At 35.2% G+C, this 17,388-nt stretch overlaps 2 protein-coding genes across 2 annotated transcripts; both read left to right on the top strand.

The window, feature by feature from the left end:
* Window positions 1–148: 148 nt before the first annotated feature.
* MYB16 (myb domain protein 16) lies at window positions 149–1,909 on the top strand. The gene is made up of 2 exons (XM_086239258.1): window positions 149–270; window positions 697–1,909. The coding sequence occupies exon 2, from the start codon at window positions 788–790 to the stop codon at window positions 1,613–1,615; it is 828 nt and encodes a 275-aa protein (XP_086095384.1). The 5' UTR covers window positions 149–270; window positions 697–787; the 3' UTR covers window positions 1,616–1,909.
* Window positions 1,910–12,776: 10,867 nt separating this feature from the next.
* Window positions 12,777–17,120, top strand: MTO1 (Pyridoxal phosphate (PLP)-dependent transferases superfamily protein). Its single transcript, XM_086239533.1, has 11 exons — window positions 12,777–13,350; window positions 13,549–13,652; window positions 13,895–13,968; window positions 14,065–14,233; window positions 14,364–14,423; window positions 14,522–14,725; window positions 14,831–14,917; window positions 15,245–15,352; window positions 16,357–16,452; window positions 16,538–16,656; window positions 16,781–17,120. The coding sequence occupies exons 1-11, from the start codon at window positions 12,882–12,884 to the stop codon at window positions 16,902–16,904; spliced, it is 1,614 nt and encodes a 537-aa protein (XP_086095659.1). The 5' UTR covers window positions 12,777–12,881; the 3' UTR covers window positions 16,905–17,120.
* Window positions 17,121–17,388: the final 268 nt, after the last annotated feature.

Genomic DNA, 17,388 nt, shown 5'->3' with positions numbered 1-17,388 from the left:
TGGTCATGGCAGTTGGCGTGCCCTCCCAACAAAAGCTGGTACTCAACTCATCCTCACCACTATCATTTTACACTTTGTCTTTCTCGATCCGTACTCTGTTAACTTGTTTTCATTGTTAACATCTATGTATGTTCGTGTAGGGCTTCAGAGATGTGGAAAGAGCTGTAGACTTAGATGGACTAACTATCTCAGACCTGATATTAAGAGGGGCAAGTTCAGCTTGCAAGAAGAACAAACCATTATTCAACTCCATGCCCTATTAGGCAACAGGTATATAACTCCCTTAATTAGTCTTAGAATTCTGATCATACACATACACATTGTTTGTAATTAGGTTTAATATATTAATTCATATATATAGTTATTTGAATTTCTTCTCTCTCATGAAAATACACATACAAACAAGAAATTCGTCAAGCATGCATATTCGACATTCTTTGTAATTAACTATAATATATGAATTTAATACTTTTTGGGCAAAAAAAAAACTATAATATATGAATTTATATATTCATCTTCAAATGAAAAGGGTCCTCTTAAAATTTGAAATTCTTGACCATGGTATAGAATCTTGTAATTTGATGTTTAGGACAACATTAGTGAAGCAAAGAGTGGTGGGTAAGTAGTAATATGAAATATGAATGTCGATGCAGTAGATGGTTAATTTTGTCGTGTGGTGTTGTCGTTGGTGAGCAGGTGGTCGGCGATAGCAACTCACTTGCCGAAGAGAACAGACAACGAGATAAAGAACTACTGGAATACGCATCTGAAGAAACGGCTGACCAAAATGGGAATCGACCCCGTCACCCACAAGCCCAAAAACGACGCCTTACTCTCCGCCGTAGACGGGCAGTCCAAGAACGCCTCCAACCTCAGCCACATGGCTCAGTGGGAGAGCGCCCGCCTCGAAGCCGAGGCCAGACTCGTCCGAGAATCAAAGCTACGCTCGCGCCATAACAATTCATTACTGCATCATCATCAGAATCTTCAGCTCATCACCAACCCCCCAAACTACGTCGTTTCATCACCTAATTCATCAGCTCCGGCAGTGCCACCTGTAGGGTCCAATTTGGATGTGCTCAAAGCTTGGAATTCTAACAATCAGCCTGCCGGCAATGGGGGTCATGCTCTTGATCTAGAGTCTCCAACATCTACGCTCACTACTTTTAATAATAATAATAATAATAATAATAATAATAATAATAATAATGATGATACTAATGTTGCAATGCCGGGTCTGATTGAGTTTGTTGGGTCGAATTCGGGTTGCTCCGAGACGGGTAATTTGGCCAAGGAAGAAGGTGATCAACAAGATTGGAAAGGCGGCGCCTTTGCCAACTTCAATCCGGGGCTTCATGACATGGCAATGTCCTCCATGGAAGCTGCTGCAGGGGCATGGAGTACTGATCCAGACCATGAAGGGTTTACGAATCTTTTGCTTAATAACTCGGAGGATCAACAAAGTTTGTCCGATGGCGGCGGTGCTGGAGATTCTGATAATGGCGGTGGCGGTGGTAGTGGCAGTGGTAGCGACTACTATGAAGATAATAAGAATTATTGGAACAGTATTCTCAATTTGGTGAATTCTTCCCCCTCTGACTCTCCAATGTTCTAAGTAAGAGGCACTCATCGGATCCATGGCACGTTGTCATTGATTGATTAATTAGAACAAGTTTGGATTGGATGATGATATAGGATATTGATGCTATTGCCAAAGCAGTTTTTGGTTGCTTTCTGCAATTTTCATAGCTAGATCTGGACAAAAGTGTAATAAAATGCTTGACATGCATGCATGCTATGCTATGCCTTACTTGGTTTTCTTGTGAAAGCAAAATAATTACAGTTTTGGCTGTAGCTCTAGTTTCTCAATCACAACAAAATGTTAATACTTCACCCTTTCAAGTTTCAACTTGTTGTTAGACTAGTCATCTTATGATCTCAATTAATTCTCATCTCAGTAGCAAACTGTATATGTAACATTTTCATTTTCTTCATTAACATCTGGGTATGGGAACGCTTTTGTCAAAAGCAGTTATGGTTATATGCTTAACTCGATCTGCAATTTAATTTCATGGACAGACATGTGAGTATAAAATGCTGACATGCATGCTTGGTATCTGTATTCTTGTGAATCAATTACAATTTCTTTAATATTATTCCACATTCTTCATTGTTCATTAAGATATGGATTCTGATCATCGGATTGGGGGATATGGCCGGCTTTAGGGAACAAAATTTATTTCAGTTTGAGTGTCTGAACTCTGAAGTGATCAATGACTTTTACCCCAAGTAACTTCATAGTATTTAAAATGCATATAGTACATAAATATAGACATGCCCAATTAAAGATATTTTTATGACACTCTTTTTGCTGTCAGTAATTTTATGTCAAATTCGATCTCAACAGAATTTGTTTTCCCCTGTTTATGGGCATGTACTAGAACATGCATCAAATTACCAAAAAAGAAAATGAAAACAGAAATTAAATTCAAAATCAAAATCAGATTTTCATGGCCTCATGATTTGAGATTTTCATGACCTACGTACATTCTTGTCAATTTCCCAATTCTATTAATATTCATCCTCAGAAGCGACCTCTTCCATCTAACATGGCGGTGGCACTATATATCAAACTTAATGCTATATACTGTACGTGATGGCTAGCTGCTAAATTATTAATGTTGAAACTAGAAAGGAAAAACTCATGGAATTGGTAAAAAGATTGAACCACTTACGTACAGGATTGATGTAGCTGCATTGCTTATTATGGCTATGCTTTAAATTAATTACTACTGGTCGTCTGGTCCCTCTCCTTCATGCTTTGCTTGCGTAAGCTCTATATATATATCTCTTCATTTTTTCTTATTCGCTATATATACTCTGCATTATATATATATATATATATGTATATCTATGGCATCATTACAGGCAGAGCAGGATTAATTTAGCTTGTAGCCATATTTCCTCTAACATTAAGCTTGCTGATGATCATTGAACATGTGATCGATTAATTCAACTTGGTTGCTTTGTTTCTCTAATCATTTCCTTTTCTGACAGTTCTACGTTTTTCTTGAAACATTAAAGATGGCATTCAAAAAGCTAGCTGTAGAAATGTGGTATATATCATTAACTTCGAGGCTTCATGAACTAACGAGGCTTATAGACGTACTTGAATAAAATGCACGTCTTCCATCCAATTGGATGCAATATTTATGACACCATAAAAGATATATCCTAATTTGGCAATATTCCAATTGTATATTTCATGCTATATCATTCCATTTTAGCATAAACCTCTTTCCTTTCAAAAATAAAAAAAAATAAAAAATATACCTCTTTATTGCAGATCAAATAATGAGTTAATTGGGCCTAAAAAATATGAAAAAAAGATCAATATATATATAGAAAATTAGAATTAAATACCAAATATCAATAATTTTTTAGTAAATTAAGCAGCAAGACACTAGTTTTTTTTAGTTTAGGTACTAACCTAGAGTAAAACATTTTGGATTAGGTCACAAATCAGTTTGTTATACAGTTGTGACTGTCGAACAGTTACAGTTGTAATTATCGAACAGTCACAGTTGTGACTATTTAAAATTTATAAAAAATCAAAATTTTTAAGGGTTTCATAATTTTGATTTAGGTTTGGGGGATGAAGTCCTATAACCCAAAGACTAAACATTAAAATTTAAACCTTGCAAATATTGAAAAAACAACAAATCAATAAAAAAGTTATGATTGTTAGACAGTCACAGTTTGATATAACCATGTTTTTTAAAGTTGATACCTAAACTAAAATTTAGTACCTAAAGTGAAATGACATAAATGTTTTAGTAGTTGAAATGAAAAAATATTATAATTTGATACTTAAAGTCAATGGACCTATATATATATTACCTCTCACGTTCATAAAACTCAATTGTTAAATAATCGTATGTAATATACTAACATCTGAATAAATATGAGAAAGTTTTTATATTATGATTTATTTAAAGATGAAATTCTTACTTACAGTTCGACAGTACTATAATTTCGTATTATAACTATACGTACTACGGACTTAGCCAAATCATTATAAACTTGGAGCTTGATCAACTCAACGTAGACTGATGACGATTGGTCCATCAAAAAAAAAAAAAATATGACCACAGAAAATAAAATCATAAAGGCACGAATGTGACAGACACTCAGTAGTCAGTATACACTTAGTTCAACAAACAAATGGTCCTTATATCTTAATATATAGTTTGTGTAACAGACACATCGCAAATATGGTCCCCATTTGGATGATTATATAATCTTCAACGTGTCTAGTATTGAAAGCACAAATTTCATAGTGAGACAAATCATGAAGAAGACCATACTAATTAGATGGAATTCATACTTCTTTATTTTATCAAGATATCATATCTTTTGGTACGTGTATATACAGTATGCATGTTATTATAGAATATCGAACAAGATCATTGTGTCAATTACAACTTGTAACTCTTCGATCTGTGAAATCAATATTTATATATAAGCTTGGCATATATAAAAAACAATCATATTCATACATAGAGGGTTATATGTTATATATGTTATTAGGTTATTAATTTAAATTATTAATTAAGTAGATTTATAGTCTAATAACATAACATTGTTATGTCAAATATATATATATATTTTTAAAAATATTACTTGAGATGAAAACATACCCTCTACTATGTACTGTAAGTTAGGTTTCAATTAAAAGAAGATGCATCTCTTTACTGGATGAATATACTAAAAGTGAAACCTCAATTATAACCAATTTACATTGCTAAATTTGTTCAGAGTGACCCTGCACAGAGGTGAGTAAACTAGTAAAGACCACACAGAATATGGAGAAATTATAGCGTCCCAATCTTTAAATGCCACAATTTTAACTTTCAAGTCAGTTTCACCAACATAGGACTAGGACACCCGAAACCATGCATTTAACATCGACAAATACAATCCGGCCTTTTCCTTTACAAACCCACAAAAATGAAAAAAAAAATGAAAAAGAAAAGTGTTTTCTCTTGGTCTTCTCTCTTGGACTTCATTGTCGGTGGATTTTCACATATGCAATTAAAAAGACCCATTGGCACCACCCACCACATTCCTATAGAAATTGTGAGACGAGAAATGTGATGGTAAATAGTAAATGAAGTAGAGCACTATATGTCTATATATGGTCTAAAAAAATGGACATGTAACACGCGAAGCTATGTCGTTTTAAAGATAGTGTACACGAAGAAAATGGGAAATAACTGTTACTTTCCCATAATTAATTGAAAGGATGAAGCCAGGCTGTGTTGAAACTTGAAAGCTGTGGTGGGAGTGTGGAGCAATGGTGAATTTCGGCCACAATTTTGGTGTCAGAGGCATGTCCTTCATTCTATTTCAGTGTTTCTTTTTTCTTTTTTTCTTCAGAAAATTGCACATGAACATTTATTTCAGTGTATAATGGCTCTTCACATGGGTCTTTAATCACCTCGACTGCAACCAACCATGCATATTAAATGAGCAGCGGTCGCATTTTGAGCATGTGGTTTGCATCAACTGTAAACTGAAAGAGCTCAGCTCATACAATTATACAACTTCACTGTAACTCCATCACTTTACTTTGTACTGCTGCTCTCTCTCTCTCTCTCTCTCTCTCTCTCTCTCTCTGCTTTCAAACTTTATAACAGTGTAATAAATGAACATTTCATAAATGCCTTCTCAAAATTAATTCAAATCAAGTAATAATTTTCACACCAACACCAACATCCTTGAAACTCATCTTTACACTAAAATGTATCTTACAGTTTTGAATTTTCTCAAGCATATACGTTTTGTAAATGTGTAAGGATTAAGGCTATTTAATTTCAGTTTGAACTTTGATAAATGATAATGGGTCCACAGTATAAGGTACAGAAACCTCACTTGTAGCAACATTTGAATAGCGTGAAACCACTAATCAGTCTACTCCTATGAAAGCATTGAGCTCATCCTCATTACTTGAAAGCATCTCTACAATGAGCTCAAGCTTATTTATGGTGTCTCTGAAGGAAATGTCAAACTTCACTCTGGTCATCAAATTTCAGTTTGAAGGTTAATAAATGATAATGGGTCCAGGCGTCCAGCAATGACCTCACACTCTTAAACAGGCCCCTATCAAGCAGGCCGCAACTGCATTCTGACAAATGTTCGAAGACTTATTTAAATGTTCGAAGACTTGTTCAACCAACTAATTATTATCATAGTTCAAAATACCGTTGTTTTTTCAAAGGTAAGATAGGAGGGGAAGGTTACAAGACTAGTCCAAAGGGTGATGAAACAATGCATAATACCGAATACTAGTCCAAAGGGTTGTCGGAAAGCCCAATTTTAAAAAATACTTGTCCAACTTGCAGAACTACTGGTGCATAACAGGAAAGACCAAAAGAAAAAGGAAAAAAACAAAGGTGAAGTCGGCACAATAGTACTTTAACTAGCAATCAACTAAATCTACCTGTTCAAACTGCTAACATCAAGAAAAAAGGAGAAAGGGGAAGAAGAAGATATTAACCAAGTTTAAAATAAAACAGCTCCATTTCTTATCCACCACTTTAACAGAATACAAGTTAAACAACGCATCTGACGAAGGCTTAATTCTATTTACATAGGCTCAGAACTTAGTAATTGACAGTGCATATATCTACATCTCACTTAACCATATCAAAAAATAAATTATATACGATTTGGAAAGAAATCTGATGCTGAGGGCAATAGCTCCTGTGTCTTCGTAAGAAACCTGCATCAAAAGACCAAGTTCAGATGCATGCACTGCAGAACCTTCATAACTTAGAAATGAAAACTTCCTAGACTTGCATGATCTCTTCATCATCAACAATTGCTAGTAATCAATGTTTCTTGGAATGACAGAAGTTATCTTATAACTTTCCAAAAGCCAGTTTGGTTGATAACTTATATTACTTTGTTGGAAATTCATCATTTTTTTCATTCCCATATACAAGTTTCACATTTAAAAAGCAAAGAAATCATAGATGAGACCATGATTTTCTATATGGCTTCATTTCAAACTCTTCTTGAGTTTGAAAGAATGATAAGAAAAATGTGAGCAAACGCTAACTAAACACAAAATTGCTGAAACATGTGTGGAGATTACTGGCAACAGAAACATTATCAGTTTAAGCTGCAAAGCGGATCCCAGCATCTATTTTTGCTCATTAAGATTAGGCAACCAATAATTTGGTGGTCATGGAGCCTAGGTAATAGAGCAATAGCCGAACCTAATGCTAGTTGGCAGGATTGAGGACTTACTACTAACTACTGGGTTAGATTGCAAGTGGCAGCTAGAACTAGCCTATCCCCTTGGAATTGGGCCTCTTTATGTTGAAAAACTCAAGTGGGTCATTTTTCTGTTCTAGTGAGATTAGCAGATTTCATGAATAATAAGTACTAAATCATGTGTGGAGATTTATGGCAGCAGATACATTTCAGGTTTAAGCTGCAAAGTGGATCCCAACATCTATTTATGCACATTGAGACTCGGCATCCAATCATTCGATGTTCTTGGAGCCTTCGCACTAGGGCAATATCAAACCTAATGCTAGTTCACAAAATCGAGGAACTATACTACTAACTACTTAGTTAGATTGCTAGTGGCAACAACAACTAGGCCATTACTTTCAAATTGGGCTTCTGTATATTGAGAAAACTCAAGTGGGTCATTTTTCTGTTCTAGTAAAATGAATGGATTTCATATAATAAGAACTATTGAACCATGTGAGGGGATTTACTGGCAGCAGAAACACCAGAAACTTTAAGCTGCAAAGCGGCTCCCAACATCTATTTCTGCACATTGATATTAAGGCAACCAATAATTCCAAGGTCATGGAGCCTGGGTAATCGTGCAATAATCAAACCTAATTAGTTCACAGAAGTGGGCAACTACTACTAACTACTGCGTTTGTGAGTTAGATTGGAGGTATCAACTACATTTAGCTATCCCTTTGGAATTGGGCCTCTTTATCCTAACAAAACTGAAATGGGTCTCCATACAATACAATCAGAAACACAGGTTTCATTCTAATAACAAAGAATACACCAATCTGTATATTGAATACTCTTCTCTAAATCTAGATAATTATTCATTTCAATAACATTGAAACAAGTAAATGAATAGGCTAGAAATGCAACACCATCTGAATTCCTCCAAATCCCAATGACATGATGCCTCAAACCCCACCATAAGAATTTTAATTTCAATGAAAATTTTGGCACAAACAGTCCAAAAGAAAACAATTATTTTGCAAATTCAACAGAGATTGTAATGGTAATAGCATGCTAATACAATACCTTTAGCAACAGCTTTGCAGTTTGTATTTTGAAGTAGTTCACAACCCTAAACTTTTAGCGGCTAACCGAGGAAGGGGTTGAGAAAGCCGTTGGGCGTTGAGCTTATATATACAGGTTTCCGAAATTAGGGCATTGATTCACTGGATGGTTCAATCCAACGGTCAACGAGATAAGCAGCGTAATCGATGGTTATTATTGGTCTTACGTAAATAGGCGAATATCACGGGCCAACAGCGAGAGGTGGGCTCGTCTGTGTTTCTGGACTGGCCTGCTTGTCCAGGTTTGGGCCTTTGGGCATGTGTGTAACTCATAGTAGTGGGCTCTTCAATTTGAATGGAATGTAGCCCATTTTGAAAGTAATTATCTTGCTTTTAGAGTTTTAATCCCATTCATGGTAAGCCCACAATTACTCAATGAACTCATTACCATGATGCACCTAAACTTTGTTGTATGCTAATTGCTAAGGATAGTCCTTCACATGCATACGAGCGATTTTCAATTATTAATATTTTTGTAAATAAAATTTGACAAAAAAAAAGAAGCATATTCATGCAAGCAAAATCAAAGAAGTACGACAAGCTTTCTTGTAAATTTGTAATAGACTTAGGCCCCGTTTGGGATTGCGGTGGAAGACCTAAAAGTTGCTATAGATGACAATTCTCAATCACCTACAACAGTTTTGGTGTTTGGTAAAAAAATTAAAAACTGCTTTTTCCCACAATTCTCAACTCCATACAACAAAAACAGAAAGCAGGTTTCTAGGTGCTTTTTGAAAGCTGCAATGAATCACAACAACAATGAAGATTTTATTTTACCCATAATATCCTCATTGATTTTTATATTTTATATTAAAAAATATGTTCATTGTTAGTTATATTTTATATTGTGATAATTAATTATAATATTTTATTTGCACGATTAAAATTATAATATACCTAAAAAAATAATAGACAGTTATTTAATAATGTTGTCTTAGAAAAATTAATGCTAATAAAAATTTGTAGCAAAAAATTTAAAAAACAAGTAAAACACATTTTATTTTTACCAAACAAATAAGTGAAAGACATTTTTAGCATCATGTCTATTTTAGTAATTATACACAGTCACAGCACTTTTACATTAATATTTACCAAACACTTTGATACTGTTTTTTGCACTCAAAGCACTTTTGAAAACATATTTTACCAAACACTCAGCTGCTTTACTTTACAGCTGACTTTACTTCACAGCTGTTTTATCTCACAGCTGTTTTTTCACACAGCAATATCAAACTAGCCCTTAGGCCCAGTTTGGGATTGTTGTGAAGAATCCAAAACCAAAAGCTGTTGTGGATGACAATTCTCAATCATCCACAACAGTTTTGGTGTTTGGTAAAAAAATAAAAAAGTGTTTTGCCCCACAATTCTCAACTCCCCACAGCAAAAATAGAAAGCAAGTTTGTAGGTGCTTTTGAAAGCTGCAGTGAATCACATCAACAATGAAAATTTTATTTTACCCATAATACCCTTATTTTAGTAATTATAAATAGCCACAGCAGTTTTACATTACAATTTACCAAACACCTTCATATTGCTTTTTGTACTCACAACACTTTTGAAAATATAGTTTACCAAACACTCAACTGTTTTTTTTTCACATCTGACTTTACTTCACAGCTACTTTACTTCACAGCAATCCCAAACTAAGTCTTAGGGCTAGTTTGGTATTGCTGTGAGAAAAAACAGCTGTAAAGTAAAGCAGTTGAGTGTTTGGTAAACTATGTTTTCAAAAGTGTTGTGAGTGCAAAAAACAGTATTAAAGTGTTTGGTAAATGTTAATGTAAAAGTGTTGTGACTGTGTATAATTACTAAAATGGACATGATGCTGAAAATGTCTTTCACTTATTTGTTTGGTAAAACTAAAATGTTTTTTTTACTTATTTTTTAAATTTGTGGCTACAAATTTTTATTAACATTAATTTTTTTAAGAACAACATTATTAAATAAGTATTCCTATTATTTTTTTAAGTATATTATAATTTTAATCGTACAAATAAAATATCATAATTAATTATCACAATATAAAATATAACTAACAATAGACATATTTTTTAATTTAAAAAAAATAAAAAAAATTATAGAAATCAATAATGGTAATATGGGTAAAATAAAATATTTATTGTTGTTGTGATTCACTCCATTTTTCAAAAGCACCTAGAAACCTGCTTTCTGTTTTTACCGTAGGAAGTTGAGAATTGTGGGGGAAAACAGTTTTTTATTTTTTTGTCAAACACTAAAACTGCTGTAGGTGATTGCGAATTGTCATCCACAACAACTTTTGGGTCCTCCACTGCAATCCCAAACGGGGCCTAACCGTATCAATAATTGTCACATATATGTATATACATATATGTTCCATGCTAGCTAGAAAAAAAAAACACAAATTTGATTGCTAATAGACCAAAAGGTGACTCATAATCCCCTTGGACATAATAATGGCCAACATGGTGATGCAGTGTACAACTTTAATGGCCTTATTCATCACGCATTCGAAATTTGAGATCATAGAGTAAATTGTAGTCTTTATATTGTGATAATAAAAAGTGTTGTTCCATATTAAAAAAATTAAAAAGTTGTTAAGTTTAAAGCCCCTTTTTTGAGTGACTTTCTTTTCCTGGATCGTTCCCATCGTGGTGGTTTCATTCATCATTATCATATTTAATTTTTATGTAGTGCACCATTATAATATGTATAATTCAAGACTTAGCTAGATTCAAAAAGGAAACGATCGCATGTATACCATAATGCAGCACGCACACATATTATATATACAACTTTTTATTGATACTGAAACAACAATCATTATGCAGCTTATGCTGCTTCTCACTCTCTGTTTTATCTCTGTCTTATTCTCTATAGTTTTTTCATTTAATTAATTTTGTTGCTTATATAAGCTATGGTCTATAAGACACTTTACAGTCAAAAATATGCTGTGGTCTAGAAGCGACAAACCGACCAATCAGTGTTGGTTACTACGAGATAAGATTCCATTGTCCACCTATGACTCGAGTGGACTCAAGTTGCAAAAATATGTTTTATAAAGGTCGTGTTTGGCAGGTGGAATTCAATTGAATAAAATCATTCCTATGAAAAGTCCATTTCATTGTTTGGGTCACACATAATGGGAATGAGCTCTCTCACTTTCGAAAACAATTGCTCAATCTATTTCCATAATCCACTTAATCATATAGTAACTTTAAACTCGAAACCTTATATCTTTAATTTGAGTTATTCTACTAACTAGTTATTAATTTAATAATATATTTTTTTTAATATTAGAACAAATTTTCAGTTCATACTAAACCCTTGTATTCAAAACTAAAATCTTACTCTAAAATTTGATTCCAAACTTGATTACAATTTGCAAACATATAATGAAATGAATTTCATTCCTTATTTGATTCTATTTACATTCTCATTTCCATTGTCCTTGTCATTCTCATTTATTGTTTTTTTTTTTTTTTTTTTTTAACAAAACTAACTATGCTATTATTTCAAAATAAATAATAAATTAGGGTATAATTAAAAAATTGACCAAATACAATATTTATTACTTCCAATTCTTAGTTTACTTTATCAAGCTTATCAAACACATAAAATAAAATTTTACATTCCTTTCCCCTATAAAATGCAAAGGAATTAGAAATCAATTTTGTGAACAAAACGAATCCCAAATGTAATTTACATGCTTCATTTTTTGTCATAGAAAATGTTATTCTCTAACAATATATGCTTTATCAAAATAGTAAGTGGGGTTAACCAGCTAACCCAAGTAGTGAGGGTCGATAAAATAATAAATTAAGATTATCATCGATTTAGGATTTGATTTCCTCCAATAAAAACAAAATAGTCAATGTTATGTATTGGAATACATACTTACAAAAAATAAAAAATAAACTCAAATAAGTGTCGTTGTTTGCATTATATGTTGTAGCTAAGTCAGTGGTTTCATACCACATTATGATGGATGCTAATTTGTTTATATTTTGCTTAAAACTAAAGTTGAAAATTCATTGTTAGGTTTTTTCATCTATAGCTTAGGACAAAGAGAGTGGGTAGATCGAAGTCATCTAACCTTTACATGTGTACTCTCTAATACTTTTTCTTAATTTTTTGTTATTTCTTGTTGATAACATATATGTTATTTCCATCTCCTTCTGGGTGCTATTACTATATACTTATATAGTTTCTTATTAAGAAAGAAATCTGTGACGATAATATAGTAGGATCCACTGTATCACAGTCATCACTCACCGCAGAGTATCATGAAAATATCTTGCCAGAAAGGAAAATTACGATGTTGACCGGTCGGGTTTAAGTTAAAAAATAGAAAAAAAAAGAATCCTAAATAAAATTACGAAAAAAGGGCGCGTATTAAAGAGCAGTCAATCGTTCATCTCTCCCTACCACGCAAAGCAACGGAAAGAGAATTGGAATTGGAAAAACAAACGTTTGAGACAGCGCAAGCCAAAGCGACCGGATCTATCATCCATGGCTATATTCACGTGTCCTAGGGTTTCCACCTCCTCCCACTGCCGCTACCACCCCGACCTCTCCTCCAACCCCTCGCCCGGAAAATCCGGCGCCCGCCCCCGATTCTCGCCGGGTCGGGTCGACGCCACCGCTCCGTTTCATGGCCTCTCCTCTCTCATCCTCAGGTTCCCCCCGAACTTTGTGCGCCAGCTCAGCACCAAGGCTCGCAGGAACTGCAGCAACATCGGTGTCGCGCAGATCGTCGCCGCTTCGTGGTCAAACAACTCCGCCTCCTCTGGTCTTCCGGCGGTGCCGGCGGCTACTGCCGTCGATGCCGCCGCCACCGCCGCCGTTCCCGTCGGGCCGGGCCATCTCCCGGCCGATGACGGCATGGCGGTGTTTGGAAATGGCGTACAGTTGGAGGGCCTGCCTAATTTGAAGGAGGGCTCGTTCTTGAGCTCCGATGGCAGCCTCGCAATTCATGCTGGTAATTGATTGTATTTTTTAAAATATTTTGATTCGTTATTATTATTATTATTTTTTAAATTTTGTATTTTCCTCGATGTTTTTTGGCGTTAAGTTGTTGCTTGGCTTAATATCACAATTAAGAAACTCATTTGTTAAGTGTTAATGGTTATGTGGTGATTAGCTTGTGAGCAATAGTTGAGTTTGTGGTTTTGTGAAGGTGAAAGATTGGGTCGCGGTATTGTAACTGATGCAATTACAACACCAGTGGTGAACACTTCTGCCTACTTCTTTAAGAAAACGGCGGACCTCATTGATTTCAAGGTATGCAATCCTGCATTGCATATATTATTATTAGTTGTTTTTACCATTTGCTGCATACCCTTTGTTTGGAATGAGCAATTTTATAGTCTAGGACAAACGAACCTGCAAAAGTATGAAACTCAAAGAGATGAAAACAAAAAAAAATAAAGAATAGGAATCTTCTCTTATGTGATTTATATACTGGGTAGTTGGTGATTGGTGTTTTTGTGATGCTTTGGCTTATTATACTTACCTTGTTGCAGGAGAAACGTGCAACAAGTTTTGAATATGGGCGCTATGGAAACCCAACTACAGTGGTTGCTGAGGAGAAGATCAGGTTTGTATTTTCTCTTTCATATGCAAATCCTACTTGTGGTTGGCATCTATATGTTGAATGTTTATTGGGGCCATGCTGTCTTTGTGTATAATACAGTGCGCTTGAAGGAGCGGAATCAACAATGATATTGGCATCTGGAATGTGTGCTAGCACAGTCATGTTCATGGCATTGGTTCCAGCTGGTGGGCATATCGTGACAACAACAGATTGCTATAGGAAGACTAGGATATTCATTGAAACTATTCTTCCCAAAATGGGGATCACGGTATAGCTTACTGTTATTATTTTTGAAATGATGAGTGATCCTGTATTTAGAGTAACAGGATTTTTGGTGTTACTTTCCAAATTCCTGATAATGCTTTTGTTAGTGATTATGCTTATCACCCTATATGCAGGCCACCATCATTGACCCTGCTGATATGGATGGCCTGGAATCTGCATTGAATGAGAAGAAAGTAAGTAGCAAAAAGAGTTTTGCTTGATTTTTTGAATTTGTCTCCAACTTAGCTAATCATTGCGATCCTGAGTGTTGTGGTATTTTACTTTGGTGCAGGTCTCTCTCTTCTTCACAGAGTCTCCCACGAATCCATTCCTCAGGTGTGTTGACATTAAGTTGGTTTCAGAGCTTTGTCATAAAAAAGGGGCGTTGGTCTGTATAGATGGCACCTTTGCCACACCTCTCAACCAGAAGGCCCTTTCCCTTGGGGCTGATCTTGTTCTGCACTCTGCAACAAAATATATTGGTGGCCACAATGATGTAAGTTAGCTTGTATCCAACTCAGTCATTTGAAGGAGTGTGAAAACTTAGGTTGTCAGTTTTTGTAAAATGAAGCATTAAGCAAGTATATTTATCCTATTTCAGGTCCTTGCTGGTTGCATTAGCGGTTCCATGAAATTGGTTTCAGAAATTCGTACTTTGCATCATGTTTTGGGAGGTGCTCTGAACCCGGTGAGTCATGTTCAATGAGCAGTCTTGTGGGTGATATATGTTTTTGATCACTCATTACTCTTTTTGTCACTTTGAGGCGGTTAATGATGTTAATTTTTATCCACGTAAAAAATGCTGGGGCTATCGAGTAGAGTAGCTGTTTGGGTTGCAACCTGTTTTTCTAGTCAGTTCTTAGGGTGTTTAAACTGAAGATTCTACTTAATGGCTTAAATGATTGAAGATTGCCCACTTATTGCTTGAAGATTTGCAGCTCTACTTGTTATCTAATGCCAATCACATGAAACTCGAGCTTACATGATAATAATTGTTAGTTTTTTCCGCCAACAGAATGCTGCATACCTGATCATTCGAGGCATGAAGACATTGCATCTTCGTGTACAGCAACAGAATTCAACAGCATCGAGGATGGCCAAAATTTTAGAGGCACATCCTAAGGTATTAATTTTGTTAACTTTTTCAATTCGAAGTCTTGTTTACTATTGTTCTCTTTATCAAAATCAACTCTGGTTGCATTCATTTTACATCAGTTTCCAAGTAAATCCATAAAAGAGCATATGTAGCCAATCAATTTTGTGGGAGAGCTTTTCTTTTTCGAAGCATCATTGCATAAGCAAGATCAAGCTGTATATCTTTCTTAATTTATATCTGTGGGGGTTATGCATCAATTAATTCTATATCAACCAAGATAGAAATTCCCTCAACTCATGACTTGTTCTTTATCTACTTATAAAAAATATTGATGAATTGGTCAAGGCTAAGTGAGATAATCGGACTCCCATGCTTATGTAAGAAGTGAAAAATATGTTCATTTCTGGTTTGATGTCTTTATACTTTAATATGAGCTTGGACTCCTATGGCAGGGTGACCTTTGTCTATATGCATAGTTTTTGTAAGGAAGTGGTTAGCAGACAAGTGTTTACTTACATAAAGACAGGATGTCTAGTGTCTACATTAACATTGTGTATAAACTTAATCTATGCTCTCTGTATTGTATCTCAAACAATAAATGTTCACAAAACTGATTCCCACTACAATGGGGACCTCAATAATGGATTCAATGAGTTAATTCTCTGGTTTTGGAATTTATATATATGAATTTTTTTTGTTGGCATCATAAGTCCATGATTACAAGCATAGCAGAATGCTGTCACCACCACCTTTACTAGCATGGTTAAACTCTATCAACACCATTTCCACATCATCTTGTCCTGCTAGGTGTTGCTTCCATCATGCTGTTGTTATCATATACTTTTGCTCTCACCCTGGTTGGCCTCTGAGTCAGATCACCAAGTTCACCCCACCTTCTCCAAAGCAGAGATGTCCTTGCCAACACATGCCATTGCATGCTTTCTTGTTTTTATGATTAATAAAAGAAATTTATGTTGGGATTTACAACTTTGTATTTGAAAACTGATATAATTACAAAATATTTTTGACAGGTGGCGCATGTCTATTATCCAGGTTTGCCAAGTCATCCTGAACATGAGCTTGCCAAGAGGCAGATGACTGGTTTTGGTGGTGTTGTCAGTTTTGAGGTGAACATTGTTGGCATGATCCATCTTCTGCTGTGTTCTCGTTATGGCCTTTTGGGTTAATATAATATATTCCTCAACTGTGCAGGTCGATGGAGATTTGATGACAACCATCAAATTTGTGGATGCACTGAGAATCCCGTATATTGCCCCATCCTTTGGTGGTTGTGAGAGCATTGTGGATCAGCCAGCCATAATGTCTTATTGGTATTCCCTTTGATTCTTTATCATATGGTGGCTTAATAAATTTAAGGATTTAGCAATGGTCAAAAGTCCAAGTGGTTTTTCTTTTCTTTTTTCTGAATGCTGTGTTTTGATTATTTTGAAATAGGGATCTCAGCCAGTCAGATAGGCTTAAGTATGGGATCAAGGATAACTTGGTCCGGTTCAGCTTCGGAGTCGAAGACTTTGAAGATGTGAAGGCTGATATACTGCAAGCCCTGGAGACCATATAGAGCAAGCAAGCCACCTACATGCGGTTTTCTGTTTAGTTTCTTTTTGCTCAATTGTTATTTTGGTGCTTCAATTGATTTTTGATCACCAAATGCTTTGTTCCAGTCTAGTTGATGGATCCTTATCAATTCCATGAGTACTCCAACTTTGTCTAATTATCTTTTCCAACCTCTGCTCCTTTCAATTCCTAATCATTCCAATGACAATTCTGTTTATGATTTTTCAGTGTTAGAATGATTTAAGCTGAATGAGAATTTAGTAGAATGACAAACGTTTTGCAATGACTGTGAATCTTGGCTGATCATCAATTATCTCGTTCACAAAATAGACTCTTCTGCCGTTTTGAGAGTCAATCGCTCATCCTCCCAATCCCCCCCCACCTTCCCGCCTTCTCGCCTATCTCTCACCCGCCCCCACCCTTTTCTCCCTCCCATCTCTCCCTGGTTCTCAGTTTGCTCTTTTTGGGAGTTTGCTTCACCCCCTTGT

This window comes from Dryas octopetala, chromosome 4 (assembly GCF_963921425.1).
Source record: "Dryas octopetala chromosome 4, drDryOcto1.1, whole genome shotgun sequence".
Classification (NCBI taxonomy): Eukaryota; Viridiplantae; Streptophyta; class Magnoliopsida; order Rosales; family Rosaceae; genus Dryas; species Dryas octopetala.
Note: the sequence above shows the minus strand (reverse complement) of the source record. Positions and strands in the feature narration are given on the sequence as shown.

What these genes read in the sequence shown, in the direction of transcription:
- MTO1 (XM_086239533.1), top strand. Translation starts at nt 12,882, where the DNA reads ATGGCTATATTCACGTGTCCTAGGGTTTCCACCTCCTCCCACTGCCGC. An exon ending in CAGCCTCGCAATTCATGCTG is followed by an intron (nt 13,351 to 13,548) that starts GTAATTGATTGT and finishes GGTTTTGTGAAG; the next exon opens with GTGAAAGATTGGGTCGCGGT. An exon ending in GTGGTGTTGTCAGTTTTGAG is followed by an intron (nt 16,453 to 16,537) that starts GTGAACATTGTT and finishes TCAACTGTGCAG; the next exon opens with GTCGATGGAGATTTGATGAC.
- MYB16 (XM_086239258.1), top strand. Translation starts at nt 788, where the DNA reads ATGGGAATCGACCCCGTCACCCACAAGCCCAAAAACGACGCCTTACTC.